Source organism: Dermacentor silvarum, chromosome 2 (assembly GCF_013339745.2).
Source record: "Dermacentor silvarum isolate Dsil-2018 chromosome 2, BIME_Dsil_1.4, whole genome shotgun sequence".
Taxonomy (NCBI): Eukaryota; Metazoa; Arthropoda; class Arachnida; order Ixodida; family Ixodidae; genus Dermacentor; species Dermacentor silvarum.
In genome coordinates, this window is record NC_051155.1 from 228,586,532 (window position 1) to 228,602,449 (window position 15,918).

At 47.2% G+C, this 15,918-nt stretch overlaps 1 protein-coding gene across 2 annotated transcripts in view; it reads left to right on the forward strand.

Annotated features, from left to right (window-relative positions):
* Positions 1-15,918, forward strand: part of LOC119442818 (integrin alpha-5) — a 74,431-nt gene that overhangs the window by 38,325 nt on the left and 20,188 nt on the right. For both annotated transcript variants that reach the window (XM_049662408.1, XM_049662410.1), the window contains exons 13-22: positions 6,539-6,641; positions 7,847-7,892; positions 8,034-8,194; positions 9,018-9,178; positions 9,911-10,042; positions 10,165-10,244; positions 10,758-10,980; positions 12,222-12,376; positions 13,376-13,445; positions 15,043-15,150. In XM_049662408.1, the coding sequence (XP_049518365.1) occupies positions 6,539-6,641; positions 7,847-7,892; positions 8,034-8,194; positions 9,018-9,178; positions 9,911-10,042; positions 10,165-10,244; positions 10,758-10,980; positions 12,222-12,376; positions 13,376-13,445; positions 15,043-15,150 (1,239 nt within the window). The remainder of the gene's footprint in view (positions 1-6,538; positions 6,642-7,846; positions 7,893-8,033; positions 8,195-9,017; positions 9,179-9,910; positions 10,043-10,164; positions 10,245-10,757; positions 10,981-12,221; positions 12,377-13,375; positions 13,446-15,042; positions 15,151-15,918) is intronic.

Below are 15,918 nucleotides of genomic sequence, written 5' to 3' on the forward strand. Positions count from 1 at the left end.
TGCCGTCACCATCAACGATGCCAAACGCTGCAGCGCTACGCGCCGCGGGCGCGCCACAACATAAAAAAAAAAAAAAAAAATGCCGTCCTTCTCTCGTAGTCTTTCCGGTATCCCCAGCGGTCGGCACGATGTCACCAGGGTGCATCTGATGATGTCAACCGGGTCGACGATGTCGATTGGTCGAGCAAGAACCCTTCCGGTTAGTCTGGTAGAAGGTACGCGCGCTCCCTGCTCTTCCTCGCCGTGTTGCTCGCTTGTGCGCGCTTCCGAATCGGTTGGCACTTGCGTTGCGCGCTTCCTAGCCCGCAACGCAAGTGCCAAATCGCTCGCGTTCCTACACAGTCGTGCTTAGCGGTCTGATTAGCTGCGCGAACATGCAGAATGCGACAGTGTTGGCCTTTCTAGGCGTGCGCGCAACACAGGGTCCATAGCGGCACGCTTCGCATGAGCACGGGCCGGCACGGAAGCAACAGCGGGTAGCCGAGAAGCGCTGAGTCGCGGCCACGTAGGGCCGTCCACGTTACCGGCACGGTAATGCCACGTACACACTATAGCGGAAAAAAACGCGCGCGGCGCGCCGCCGGCGGCAAGACGCGCGCCGCGAAAGCAGCCGCGAAACGGGTTTTTGTTGCCGCGGCAGGGATCGCTCCTGGACCGATTTTTTGCGGTTTGCCGCGTGCCGCGGATGAAGGAGACCAATGAGAGCGGCCCGCTTCCGTGACGTGCGCGCGGGAAACTGGTGCCATGCGGACCCGCCCGACCGCTTGTTTCTCGTTTCGCACTATCATCTGCACGCGTGAGCTCCCGGATAGTTCGAGAAGGGGAGAGGAGCCTAGTCTGTCACGTGTTGCCGCAGCGGCGCGCCGCCGGTTGGTGTGGCCGCCCTGCCGCTGCTGCGTTTTGCCGCCGGCGGCGCGCCGCGCGCGTTTTGCCGCTAGTGTGTACGTGCCATTACTCGCCGCATGCCGTTTGCCATTCGCGGTCCGCCGTTCGACAGCGGTTTTGCTCGCGAACGGCGAGATTTCCTTGCAGTGCGTAGAGAGGATGACACCGGGACTCATTTGTGCGGCAGCCTCACCGCCGCTGATCGCTCGACAGCGCCGATATCGTCGCTAGGCCTTTTCCGGTTCCCTTCAAAGCTAAAGCGGACGGCGCTTCGGAATGAATTACCGACGCTCACGAGCCGCAATATTTTCTTATCGTTGTTGTCGCTCTTCGCAATAATTGCACACAAAGAAGGAAAATACGCTGATATAAGGAGCGCCGTCCGCTGCGATGCGAGCACAGCCGAGCCGGTCGTCTCCGGTCGGTATAGCCGTGCGCTGCAGCTGAGCTCGACAAGTATCGGAGCTCTCGTTCATGTTAAACGTTTGACAGCGGATATTGTTTTTTATAAAATGTACAATTTATGCATCGCTTTATCTAGCGGAAATAATTTTGCTTGGAACAGAACCTGTAGCCGATGTTTTCGTCGCCGGCGGCAGAGGCGCGCAGCTTCGCGCGTCGTCGATTCACTTCGAGTGAATTTCGAGAAGAAAAAAAAAGTTGAAGGCAATGTGCAATGTGTTGTACAATGGGTCTTCGGAGGTTATGCATGTGAGCTGACATGACGGTAAAAACAGACACAGTTTCGCCCTAAGGGCGCGCAATGAATGCGATAGCAACACAGCAATGTCATACGAAGTAAGGTGAGCGGCTTTGGTAGCAATATGAATTGTAGTAAACATGAGCTGATTAAGTAAGCAGGTGTACTGCGGCGTAAGTAGACCGACATGAAGAGAGACTCGATGACCACGAGAAGGCGCATGTGAAACGGTGGTGTTGATGAGAAGCGCTTCCCGTGGGCAGCGCGCGTGCGAAGGGACACACCTGTAGCGCTGCACTGCCGATCCGGGCAGCATTACATGTGTAGCGTGCGTTGGAAAATGTAGCCCGACTATTACTAACTGATTGAACAAGCGTGGTGTGAGCGCGCACAAACAAACATGAATAGATCACACTGAATGACTGCAGACAACGACTGTCAAAACGCTGGCAGCAAGCCCATACGTTGCAGTGGGCGAAGGTACGTGCGGTCTATCGCTTCAACAGAAACTGAGCGGCGAATGCACAGTGCATAAAGGTCAGAGCCGTGTGGAGATAAGAGACGGTGGGGCGAGCGACGAGCGCGGTTGTTGGCAGAGTAGAAGTGCGCCGCCCCCCCCCCCCCCCCCCCCGCTCCCTCCGGCGCTGGCTTCCCGCTTCCTTGCTTGCGCGTGGGAGAGATAAGAGACGGTGCGGTCGAGCGACGAGCGCGGTTGTTGGCAGAGTAAAAGTGCCCCCCCCCCCCCCCCCCCCCGCTCCCTCCGGCGCTGGCTTCCCGCTTCGTTGCTTGCGCGTGGGAGATTAAAGTGCGTTCGCTCTCCGTGATAGCGCGCGGCCCCGCACGCTTCCGCTCGGGCATACGGCGCGCGGTGAAGATTTTATCTATAGGGAACCTCACGGCGACGGCGACGCCGACGGCAGAAATCCGGTTGAAGTGTCCATATAATTGCTATCGCAATAAAACTAAAGCGCTGTTGTCGCGACGGTGCGAGGCACGTACTGACTAATTAAAACCGATTTGAAGGTTCTTTAGTGCATTAAAGAAAGTTACACAATATTTTACAGCTTTAAACTTTTTAGCAAATAAAATTTACAGAACTGCGGTAGTTTCTTTTATAGTGCAAAAATATGCAGCTGTAAGCTCGGCGCTTAAATTTTTTTTATGAATTTACCAATTCTTGGCACATGATGTTTTTCGTTATTATGTAATTGGGGCCACAAATTAAGATTCTGCTTTTAACAATTCGTAGAATCTAACCTTGTCTCTTAAACGCAATTAATATCTTTCAAATCGATTTAGCGTCGCCTAAAGTGAGCATTTCTGCCTTTCACATACATTGGTGTATAGAAATCGCAGTTGGCCCTACGGTGCACGGTTTGCCCCAAGTTAAAGCGTCCTCTTCAAATAAACGTTAGAAATAACGTTTCTGGCATACAGTCTGATATGGTAAGCACTTGACTGAATCGCTTAGTGCAGAAGTATAGTTTCAGATACTCCCTGTGCGTGCGTTTTTCGGTGATTCTGTTTCTTTCATCGTGTTTTTTTATCATGCGCCACGCTACTCATCGCAACCGGTACTGTACTGAAAGCGTAGAAGGTATCACGCGTCACTGCGCATCATATCTGCGCACATAACTCGATGAACTCGAGAAGAGACGAGAGAAAAACAGGGAGAGGGGAAGGGGGACTTCTTTTTGTTGTTATTGTGCGAGCATTTATAGACCCTCGGCGTGCATCAAAGACTTGCAGACAAAGTACGCTTGGTAAACGCGCACAAAGAGCGGAAGAAAAGGGTCCACGAACAGTCACGCATGAGTGTTCATGTACCGGACTGACTTGTGCGCGGAGACTGTTTTCAAAGCGGGGCAATAGTAATACTGCGACGCTTCATATATACAATTTATTCGCCTATCTCCCGCGCTTACCTTTTCTTTCCTTATTTATAGTTACGTTGAGTAACATTCCGAAAAGTGACCAAGGCAAGAAAATATTTTAATTAACGCAATGACAAGACGGCAGGAGGGCAAGTATGTTGGATGCGAGTCTAATTACACCTTGGTGCCGTATACGCCAAAAATGTCGTGTTTGTTCAAATTGTATAGATAATTCACTGTATGTGAGATACAGACAGAAAGCGCTCTTAAGGGCGCAAATCGGTTTAGAGTGAATAATGTAGGCGAACTGTAGTTCCTCATTGGTTTGTTACTGCGGTCAGCTGGTCGACCACATACAAAGGAAACCATCGCGTCGGCGGCCTAAATGGTCTGAATTTTTTATTGCGATAGCAATTATATGGACACTCCAAAGCAGATTTCTGCCGTCGGCGTCGCCGTCGCCGTCGCCGTGAGGTTCCGTATGACGTCAATGGAGATGAAATAGTCGCCGCGCGCCGCCGAACGCTGTATGTGCGAGTGAAAAGGCACGAGGGACGCGCGCTTTCACGGGGAGTGAACGAACGGCGGAGAACAAACGCGCGTTCTGTGCCGTGCTCCCTTAAGGGCTGCAGAAGTAGGCGTCTCTTTCCTCCTTTACAATCACCATATATGTAGAGCAAACGCGCCTTCTTCTGACGCACGAAAGGCCGTAGGGGGGAGGGGGAGGGAAGGGAGGCGACGTGTAGCTGCGGCACCAGGTGCCTATTTATATCAGAGGCTCCGGCAACAGTCACCAACGCCGCACGCATTTTGTGCGAACGCGGGCAAAACGCCGACGGCGTCGACAACAGTTCTGCGTGTTGCCGGTGCTGCTGCATGTCCAAATTTATACAGCTGATAAAGCTACTATCATTACTCCGTATAGCTCTCTACAAATTTGCTATCGCAATTGATGCTTCGCCTTTCAGGTGAAACTGCGACAATTTTAATAATCAAACGCGACTTCTTCCGTCGCGCTAAAGGCCGTGGGGGGACGGGAGGGAGGGAGGGGAGGCGCCGTTTAGCTGCGGCACCAAATGCTTAATTATATAAAAAGGTTGCGAGGCAAGAAGGTGGTAAAGACTTCCGCTGCTGCTCGACTAGTGTCCCGTTCTGATCTCGTCGAGTACCTCCGAGTCGCGCCCTTGAAGCACCGAACGCGCCCCGACACCGGCCGCGTTCGGTGCGAACGCGGGCGAAACGCCGACGGCGTCGGCAACAGTTCTGCGCGCTGCTATACTCGGCGACAGCTTTTCTTGACAGCACTGTGGAAGCTACAGAGCCGAACCGCCTGCATGCGCGCGTGCCAGGAAATAGACCTATTTTATTTTATGATTCTAAGAGTTACTTGGCCCGAATAAATAAAGCTTTCTTAATTATAAATATAGAACAAGTATGGGCAGCTGTTCATGGAAAAAACAAAAAACGTTATCGTGCGCCTTAATTGTTTTCTTTTATTGCGATAGCACTTATATGGACACTCAAAAGCAGATTTCTGTCGTCGGCGTCGCCGTCGCCGTCGCCGTGAGGTTCCGTATGACGTCAGTGGAGATGAAATCGTCGCCGCGCGCCGAACGCTGTATGTGCGAGTAAAAGGGCGCGAGGGGCGCGCGCTTTCACGGGGAGTGAACGCACGGCGAACAAACGCGCGTTCTGCGCCGTGCTCACTTAAGGGCTGCAGAAGTAGGCGTCTCTTTCCTCCTTTACAATCACCATATATGTAGAGCAAACGCGCCTTCTTCCGACGCGCGAGAGGCCGTGGGGGAGGGGGAGGGAAGGGAGGCGACGTTTAGCTGCGGCATCAAGTGCCTATTTATATCAGAGGCTCCGGCAACAGTCACCAACGCCGCACGCATTTTGAGCGAACGCGGGCAAAACGCCGGCGGCATCGACAACAGTTCTGCGTGTTGCCGGTGCTGCTGCATGTCCAAGTTTATACAGCTGATAAAGCTAATATCATTACTCCGTATAGCTCTCTACAAATTTGCTATCGCAATTGATGCTTCGCCTTTCAGGTGAAATTGCGACAACTTTTTTTAAAGGAATTTTCAAAAATTGGTAAGCTTGAGAAAAAAAAATAGAAGCACGAAGTTTACAAACCCGTTGCTCTGCACCAAGAACAGAGACGAAAGTTCTCTAAACTGCATCCATTAGAGCATCCAAAGCGGACAAATGTAAAATATCAATTAATATCTTACGTGAATTTGTGACATTGTCTACAAGGGTTTTGCAAAACTTCTGCTCACATATTAGTGGTCTATTTGGGAGACATGTTCTATACATCAATTTTGTCCCTTTAGATGTACTATTAGATGCCATTCAGAGAATTTTGATATCGTTTTTCATTGCTGAGTTACAGAGTTGTAAACATGATAGTTTCGTTTTCTGCAAATGTCCGATTTTCAACAATTTGTATTAATAACTTGACGGCCTATAACAAAAACTCGCGACCAGCACTCACTAGACTTTAACTTTTTCTTTTAAATACAACAAACTTCATCAAATTTGGTGCGTTGGTTGCCGAGAAAAACGATTTATCATTTCCCATGTAAAATTTAGACAGGAGCCCCCGAGCTAAAGCTTCCTCTTAATCCCACGATGAATTGGCGCTAACTAGCTAGACTCTTCTCCTATTACTATACTTCCACTTGCTAGCGATTACACAACTTGCACATTTGACGCGAGAAAATACGGCATCCGCCTTGAACTTCCTCCGCCGCCCGGGGTAACCGCATTATCTTGTTATGTTGGGCGCTCGTTCTTCCGGTCTTCGTTCCATTTGGACACAAAGCCTTGAAATGGGCAACTGCCTCGTCAGGTGTATGCAACAGTGTTCCTTCAGCTTATGCTGTTTGTGCACCGCTACACAATGAAAACGATCTTAAATCTGTAATCACGGCAAGAATCACAGTTCCAAGTATATACGAGGTCCTCGTGCGTCCCTCCGACCGTCATTTCAGGTCTAAATGTGAAACTTCGCCGTTACCTCGAAAGAGCAATTTTTCTCCCTCATTCTTTTGTTTCCGTTCTGCTTGCGCAGAGGATAGACGCGAGCGCCGTGTCGTCACGCATCGGGGCGCCCTTGAAAGGATTTGGCATCAGCATCTCCAAGGGACTGGACGTCGACGCGAACCACTACGACGGTAAGCGACCTTCTGCGCACGCTCTGTGTCTGAGCGTTATTTTCGGCGTCCTTGTGGCGTTAAAGTGTTATAGGTATTCGTCGGTTCTGTGAAAAGCGGCGATCAGTTGTTGACGGCTCTATCTTAATGGTTATTGTGATTATTCTCAGTTTCACAATAATCTGGCGCTCGAGTGGAGGCTATACAAAAAATGCTGTTCAGCAGTTTTACACTACGAATCTGTTGCTTAACATGGACAATCATTCCCCGATGGTTTCTGTTTCCCTTTTGCTGCGCTAAGCAGTTATGAGCTATATGTGTGGATGTCATTGCAACATCAAGGTTCATTGAAACGTCACGGCTACTTGTGACATCACGCTCGAGGCCTCAGATACACACAGAAAAAAAGGCATGGAATGAATTTGTCCACTTGCATGCAGTGGCACAAAGCGACAACACTGCAGTGTGCCGTTCAAGTGGAGACAAATCTTGAGCATTGCTTATGTTAACATTGTTCTGTTGCATGGCTGGGGTATATATTGCAATGGAGTTGCTAAGCGCAGTCATTGACTCGGCCGGTTGCTATTATGTCTTTTTTTTCTTTCTTGTTTTTGTAATTAAAGTCACATATGGAGCTTGCTTTCAGTTCTGTTTAAAATGAAATCGTCATTCACGACGTGTAACCGCTTTTTGTTGTTGGCAGTGGGTGCGGTACAGCCTTTTGTATAGTGTTTGCTTGGCAGAACGAATGTTTACTCGGTCACAAAAGCTTTCGGGACGCAGGTTCTACGAAAAATGTGAATTTCTGCTGTGTTAATTTGTAAGACTGAAACTTTGAATTGTGAACTAAGTGCCCAGGTATGGCGGAAATTCGGCTTTTTCACAGATCACGTGTTCCGTAAGGTTTATTGACCGACTGTACCTGCTACGTGAAGTGTATAATGCTGAATATCGTACCGTACTTCAGCGTGTCGTTTGCCGTCATTATTACGTCGACATGAGGCATGTCTATAGTATTTCTTATACTAGAGTGTAATAAAATGCATGGCGTACAACGACCAGTTATTATTATCAATTTTTTTTTTGAAATACAGGCCAACTTTGTTAATTTTTTTTTTCTTTCTGAGTACTTCAACACTTCTTGCTGTTGCACGAGTTCCTTCTGTTGAATGGCTTACAAGAAACAGTCCTTAACTTGGTATTTGCTTTCGCCTGCTTCGCCACAGACGTCTTGGTCGGGTCTTACATGGCGGACAACGCCGTGCTGTTTAGGTGAGTTCTTAGTTTCCGGCAGTTACGAAATCGCGTTAATACGTACAAAGCTATCTCTAATTACGTACAAATGGAAGGTGGATACTTGCTACTCGTAGGTATATATAAATCGCGTTTTTGAAATATTTATTTTGGTTTCAGATCTCGTCCGATTGCGCAATTGAAAGGCGTCATCACGCCCGAGGTCGGAATGATCACTGCCGACATGGGTAAATGCGAAATCTCCGGTGGATCGAAATTCTCGTGCTTCAAGCTCAATACCTGCATCGAGTACTCTGGACAATTTGTCAATAATACGGCCGGTAAGTATCTCATCTTCGGCACCTCGATCACACCGCGCAAATTTAAGTTTCTTTTGAGCTTGGTGTCATATGCCACATTTTACAACATTTGGTCTTAATAATTTATGTCCCTTCAAAATATTTATAGGTAATCCTCCATGCACAGCTATATTGCCTCATAGCGGTGGTGCACGTGGCACGATTTGCGCGTTTAACATATTGCCAAGTGCAGATGTAGCAGGCGAAAAGAAGAGGAGTTGATCCCAAATGGCGATGCGACTTCTTTGATACTGACAAGGGGAGTTGGGATAGTTGATGTTGATGCAACTGCTGTGACATAATAATTGACTAGCGCTCTGTCTAGTCCCAACATTTTTACGCCGTGTTCGCGCTAATAACTATGTCACAGCAATTCTTTGATACAGATATTGCTTGGTTACCGTCGCTCCGAAAAAAAAAGGGAGCCTCCAAGAAAAGCGCGCACATATTGACGCGTATGACAGCTGTTTCTCAACCTGTGACATGAAAAAAAAAAAAAAACACCACAAAATTTGTGAATCAGGAAGGTTACTGTACAGCTGACACATGTCGTGGCGCACTTGTTTCAGGGCAGACATAAAACAAGAAGAGGTCACGTAACAACGGAGATCATACAGAAAATTGCACGCGATGATGAGACTGTGAGACAGATAGTGAGACAGAAACAGAGGAAAGGCAGCGAGACTAACTGGAAAGACGTCCTGTTTTAATTTGGCGTTGCGCTAACAGTGACGCACCAGAGTCTTGGGAAAATATTACTTTCGATTCTGACTTTGTACGCCGTGTTTATTTTGCTCTCTCGCAGACGTGGAGACAGAGTTGACCTTGGACGTGAACCGCAAGGCGGATAACCGTCCCGCGCGAGGATTCATGTTCCGCGACCAAGATCGCGTCGACCAGTACAGCTCGCTGGTGCAGGCGAGGAAAGGACATACGACGTGCGAAAGCCGGCTCGTCTATCTAGACGTGAGTTTTTGCTTCACCCCCACAGAAATTCCAAGGCATACACGGTATGAAAAGGTAAACACGGGATGCGGAGGTCGTGAGTAAAAAAAAAAAAAAAAAAATGAAACTGTCCGCGGAATATGTTCCTGGTTCCAACACGTCAGCCAGCGGACTTGACCAACTCACCTAGACTAGTCTAGGTCTATAAGACTAGTCTAGGTGGTGTTGGACTAGACTAGTCTATAGGTGGTGTTCACTTAACTCAGTCAGCGCGAGGAAATACGGCATTGACAAAGACGAGTTGACTGGTCAAAATGTTAGCACGTAACTCAGTTCGCGTACACGCTCATGTTTTTTTGTTTTTGTTTTTTTTAAGTATGCATATGTACCACACAAGCGCACGCCGTAAGGTACCGCGGCACAGCTTTATAGTAGGTGACACAATCGATAAAATGATAAAACGAAAGGAACTGTAAAGGTTTGCTGAGCGCGTTCACGCCAACCTGTAACCACCCAGAAACTGTGTATTTAGATATTCGGCCCGTTTATCATATAGCATAGCTGATAGGGAACAACATTCTCTGAAGCGATCAAGCTCGGCGCAATTATGACTGCTGTCACCGTGACCGCGACCTATACTTGAATACTATTGAAACAAGTTTATCATCGGAAGAGCTAAGCATGGCATGGAAGGAAGGCAAAAGTTACAGGCAGCGGCTGGATTCGTCGAATTCCTCTTTCGCGGTTCCACAGGAGACCTTCATCGATCCGCTCATACCGTTCGCCGTGCGGATGGAGTACCGGCTGCGAGACACCGGTGACCAACGCTGGTGCCCTACTTGCCCGGTTCCCGACAGGGGGTTCCCGCTTGCCGTCACAAAAACGGTGAGTCCTTGTTCGTTTCATTCCGTTCATTAGCAAGATGACATTAAATAAACGAAGAAACAAAATACGTTGAATATTATTCCTTATGGAACGCATGCTGCCGGTTGTGTCTGGCTACGCAGATTCCGTATCAGCATGGCTGTGGGTCGGATGAAGTTTGTCGGGCGGACCTGAAGCTGGACGTCAATATTATCGGCTACGAGTAAGTACCGTGAAATCAAAAAAGCTAGGGCGACTGTGCGCCGAGGAAAGTGATTTGAAGTACAGTGATATAACCTGATGCTAATGCTCGTATAGTGTAATTGCCATTTTCCGTTTAACAGCAACAGCGTTTTGGAGGTGTTTTAAGAACAAATACAATATTTCGGCGTGGATTTTTTTTTTTTTTGCACCTGCCTCAATCATGAAACTTCAACAGCCTTCCGTTATACTTGGAGTCTCATTTCTCTCTGCCTTGTAATTTCGTCCATTTTTCCTCACGTTTCTTAACACTCATCGGTGTAATTCATGGCGTTCCTTGTTACTGAAGAACAATCGTGTAGGAACGGGAGTTATAGCGGACATATACTTATGGCCAGTTTCCCAGGAAGGTGTGTTCTTTATACTTGTGTAAATAAAGTTGCCGTGTCGTATCGTGTTACGCAAAGACAGGAAGTGGTCAGAGAACTGTTCTTATAAGCGCCTGCACGTTTCCGTTGCCGCCTCGCCTGCACAGTGGATCCCCGCTAATGGTCGGCGAGCGTCGGGATCTCTCGGTGTCACTTTTTCTCGAAAACGCCGGCGCCACGGACCCTGCGTATCTGGCCCGCGTGCTGGTTACACTGCCGGACCGCGTGCGAGTCGTCAACAAGGACCGCTGCAGTGTTCAGCAGGACCAGGCCCGCCGCAGGTCGCTCATTGTCTGCGACGCTGGGAACCCGCTCCGACCTTCGAGAAACGTACGTATTGCACAAAGACAGCAGGAAAGGCGGCCCACACACATACGGCTCGAAGGGCCTAAGGCGGCAGCCACATAGAACGCCCCTCCGACGTACTAACGCGATAGCGTTAAGGGCCCCGTGTCGCAGAAAATGCGGCGTCGGCAACCGGCGTGCGATGTCGGCTCGGTGGCGGAGAAAATCATCCCCAACTACCCCAACCACCCCGACCGCGCAGGCCCTCCACGTGGTGCAAGGTTTTGGTGAACAAAAATTGAATTTTTAACAGTGAAATCTGTCAGAAAAATGGCACAGTACGACTTTACCATTCGGCGTCGGATTGTAATTTGAATGTACGAGAAACCCGAATTCTGCTACGAGGAAACCCAAACACAAACCCCTTTTCCGGCATTTCTACCAGAACTACAGCCGCGCTCTCGGGTACTTGCGAAAATGATATCCAGATGGCGCACGCATGCTGGGCAGGTCAAATTGGGACTTCACCTGCTAATTCGTTTTGGACTCGCGCGCGCGTCGGGGCAATAGCAAATAATTAATAAAATAATAAAGAAGGTGCTAGGGCCTTCATATTTTAATATAAGACCACTTATATTGCCCCTGGGAAAACGTCTTTCCAGGAATGCATTTCTGTTTAAGAGTGAAGCCGACTTTAAGGGATCGGTATAAGCTTGGTCTTTGTAAGCTGGCTTTCCCACGTTCAGCGTTGCAATGAATGAAGCCTACTTGCCGTATGCGAACGATGCAATGCGAACGGGTTCCGATGACGCTATCATGTTGTACTCTTAAAGGCGAAGCTTAAGCGTCCTCCAATTTTTTTCTGTGTTGCCCGGCGTCGGCGCGTCTCTTACCCTGCGCAATAACCGTGGTGCAGTCCCGGTCAAAATGTGTTTGACGTGGTTGGCGGACTTACGGTTTACAGACAGTTTACAACATCTCGTGACGGTTCTATACTCTGCAAAGTTGCACTCGTGAAGTCTGGTGGTTATATGCGGAAACATCTCGTTAAAATTCACAAGCCGTCGAACATGATCTCTAATATCAAGAGCTGAGTGCGTAGCCATCCCGCATTAAACCTTTAACGTAAGATGGTAATCTGTGAGGCCATTTTCAAAATATGATGAAATTGAGTCGCAAGGACGGCTATATATGAGCGCAATCGCAAGGCAAGACTGTCAAGTGGCAGTGCGTCTACTACTGTACTTAACTATGCTCTTTCTACTTGCTACATACGCTTACTGCAGGCGTTCTTCCTGCTGAAACTGGATATGAGCCAAGTTGAGGACACCTTCAACCTGACCGCCGAAGCTACGACGACCAGTGAGGAAGCAACGCCGAACGACAACAAGGTCGTGATCACGCTGCCCTTCGTACACCAGGCAGACATCTCGATGTCTGGGTGAGTTGGCCAGCGAGCTACGCTCATGAAGCGCAAGCTGGCTACTAGCCAGTTTGATCAAGCTTGGCTAACGTAGTACCAGCTAATGCTCAATGTAGCTGCTGCAGTGTAGACGTCTTCAAGGCGGCTTGCATTTGACGTCTGCAAGACGTATGCTTCAAGATATAAAGAGGACGTTGTTAGAAATGCCGCCTCTGTCATCACTTTTGAAGATATTGCACCCGTGACCTATTTTGTTGTCGAGTCACATGCTAGCACGCTGTGAAACTTTCGCTGTACTAACACCGGCGAGTGCTTGCAGTAGGTCCATTTATTGGATATTCTGAGACTATGGTTCAACCCTAATGCCTGCCACTATTTACGCCGCAGTTACATGTAGTGCGTATAACAAATGCTTTTTTTTAGAAAAACAGTACCTGAAACACCAATACATTTCGTCGTGAGCTTGGGGGTGGATACTCGTAAATCGAAATTGGTGCTCTCTCACGATTCCTATATTAAGTGCATGCGCCTTGAACTTTAACTAACCGGATTTATTCCGCAATTGCGTCATATGTGGCTTAGATATAATTAAAATATTAATTAGCCGATTAGTTGTATTGCTACTGGGGTATATGTATCACAGTTATGATGTCCGCGGACGTGATATTGTGTTGCCAAGAAAATGATACCTTTATTACATTGCTTTAATAATTTCATAATGCCCTTGCTGGAAACTTTCGCACATGTACGACATTGCGTAGACATGTTGGGTATAAATTTAATCTTGCTTGCTTTCTGTGCGTTCTTGCAAACTAAGAAATTTTGTTTTGTATAAAGCACTCGTTAACTGCACCATCATGCTACAACGATATAACATAAGCAAACAAATGGATTAATGGATACATATCGTTAATGTAAGATCACGGTAGCTTTGAATATATTTTAGTAGAATATGCAACGTTCTTTCAGATCGAACTGCTTAAATTACTAAAACAAATTTTCTCCGTGCTTACACAGGAAAGCCAAGCCCGAAGTAGTCACTTTCAATGCAGAGACAAAGAATATTCAACTGGAACACGGTTTTGTCGTAAGTATCCTTTTTATCGGTGTCTTTGGTACCTTTGTTACTCTGAACAGGGCTTACGCTTACGAAAAACCTCTAGTTCTTACTATTCTTGCTTAACACATGTGAAACAACAAAAAGTTCTCATTTGACACCGCTCAACTATTCTGAACAACATTTCTAACATTTAAAAGAAATTTCAGCAACCGCATGGAAGACTTTGGATTTCTGCCGGAAATCGAAATTTCAGGATATGGTGCATCAAGTTTACGGCCCTATCAGTCCGCAATAGTGGTATAAAAAATGTTTACATTGCAGAGCGCCTAAAGCGGATCAAAGGGGCATACAATTCGTTCTAAAATTTGCCGCTATTTTGTAATTAGGAAATGTCTAAACCTCGCGTAAGCAAAGTAACAATCTGACGCAAACTGTTAACTAATGCATCTGATTTGTCCACTTAGAGTTGTGGGAATCCTCGGGTCCCGTAACCGCCGCACGGACAGCGAACGTCGCGTCAAGCGCATGCGTGCCAGGGAGAGGGGACTTTCCTTCCGCGGGAGGCGCACGGGAATCGCACCACCTAGGGAGCCTACATGCAAGCGCTGTTTTAAAACAGCGCTTGCATGTAGGCTCCCTAGCACCACCGTGTGGGTCACGTGAGATCACGCGGATATCGCCCGGGTCTCTTTGGTCTCCAATATAGTGTTCTAGTACACTGTAGTCTCCAGCAAGCGGCGACGGCGGAAGTCTCCGCCGCCGCTCCCGTATTCCCGCACGTGGTTAGTCAACCGCGTTCTTGCCGCGGCAAACGCCACGGCCGCCCGTATTCCCCAGTTGGTAAGCTGGAAGTCCTTCTTTACCCAGTGTATTATTCTCTTCGAGGGAACCCTCAGCGATGTCAAATATAGCTAGCTGGCCTGCTCGAAGTGTTAGTTGCAGTCGTAATAAATGCTGTCCGAGTGTACACGTGGTTGTCGTCTATTGTTTCCTCGAGCTTGTACTGGACCGCGGTTGATGCGCAGGCATGCGCCAACCGCGGGGCTCGGTGTGTCGAGGCAGGGAGGAGTGGGCACCCCCCCATATCCCGACAGAGTAGATGCAGTTGACAAGGCTGTGATATCTGCTTTTGTTGTGGAAGTACAAAGTTCTGTGCGTAGTTCAATTTTTCGGAGACGTATTCATTCTGGCATTTTTTCGTAACTTTTTTTTTTAATATGCTACAAACAGCCCCCTTTCTTTTTAAATCTGCTGCCAACAGTCACTTGCAATTGTACTTTCCTCTTAAATTCAACAATTTTTATTCAAGACGACTCGCAGTTCGCATAATTTTCCCCTTTTAGCTGACTTGCGCATATTTTGTTGTATATTCTATTGGACAGGTCATACACACATTAGGCTATCTGTCTAAATATTTTATGCACTTTTGTGTTGTTGATAATAAAAATTTATTTATTTATTTATTTGCTTATTTATTTATTTATTTATTTATTTATTTATTTATTTATTTATTTATTTATTTACTTATTTATTTATTTATAATGACAGCTTTTGTGCATTTCACACACAAAAAAGAAATGACACAGAGTTGATCCGTTCGTATGTTCTTTTCTTTCTTTTCCAGCTCGCCAAGCTGTACGCAAGTCCAATACAGCAAGTTCAGCTGTCTGTCCGCGTGCCCTACGTTTTCAGCGAATCGGAGAACCCCATTGCCTACGTCAGGCAAATTAGGGTACTTACGGCCTATCGCATCTCTTACAGAAAATGTATCGACATGTGTCTGAAAGTGTCGCATATAATACTAAAATGAGCGGATAATAACATTCAATTTCGGAGCTGTTAAATCAACAAGGAATATTGTTATCAGCATGTAATAAGATTAATGAACACTTTATATTTGTCTATATAAAAGAAACGAGGAACATGCAAAAATTTTCTCAAGTACCTTAGTATCTGACTATAATACGAGAACCAAATGTGACGCGCCAAAATTCGGAAGACTTCGTATATACGGTATTCTACGGTATATTGTGTTAAGCGCCGATCTATTCATGCGATCATTCATGCAAGAAGTGAAAAGCCACAGGTAACTATAGTCACCACATTCTTAAGTGTTATTTTCCTTTGTAACACAATTCATCAGTTTAACCTTTAGCTCCATCGATATCGGTGGCACTGTTTAGCCTTCACACTTTTCCATCTTTCATTTTGGCAATACACTTAGCAAAAAGCTAACAAAATACGAGTCACAGCTAGTGGGCCCCCTCTCCTACACTCTGAAAGGCAAAGCCAAGAGCTGATATTCCCTGACCAAGCGATCCTCCATCGAGCTACAGTGGAATCTCGGTGATACGATCTTCACGGAAACCAGAAAATAAAACGTATCATCCGAAAATCGTATTATCCGAAAATAATCCTATATAAGGAAAAAATCTTATACAAAAAACGTATTATGCAGAATCGCATCAACGAGATTCCACTGTATGTGCTATCGTATGAC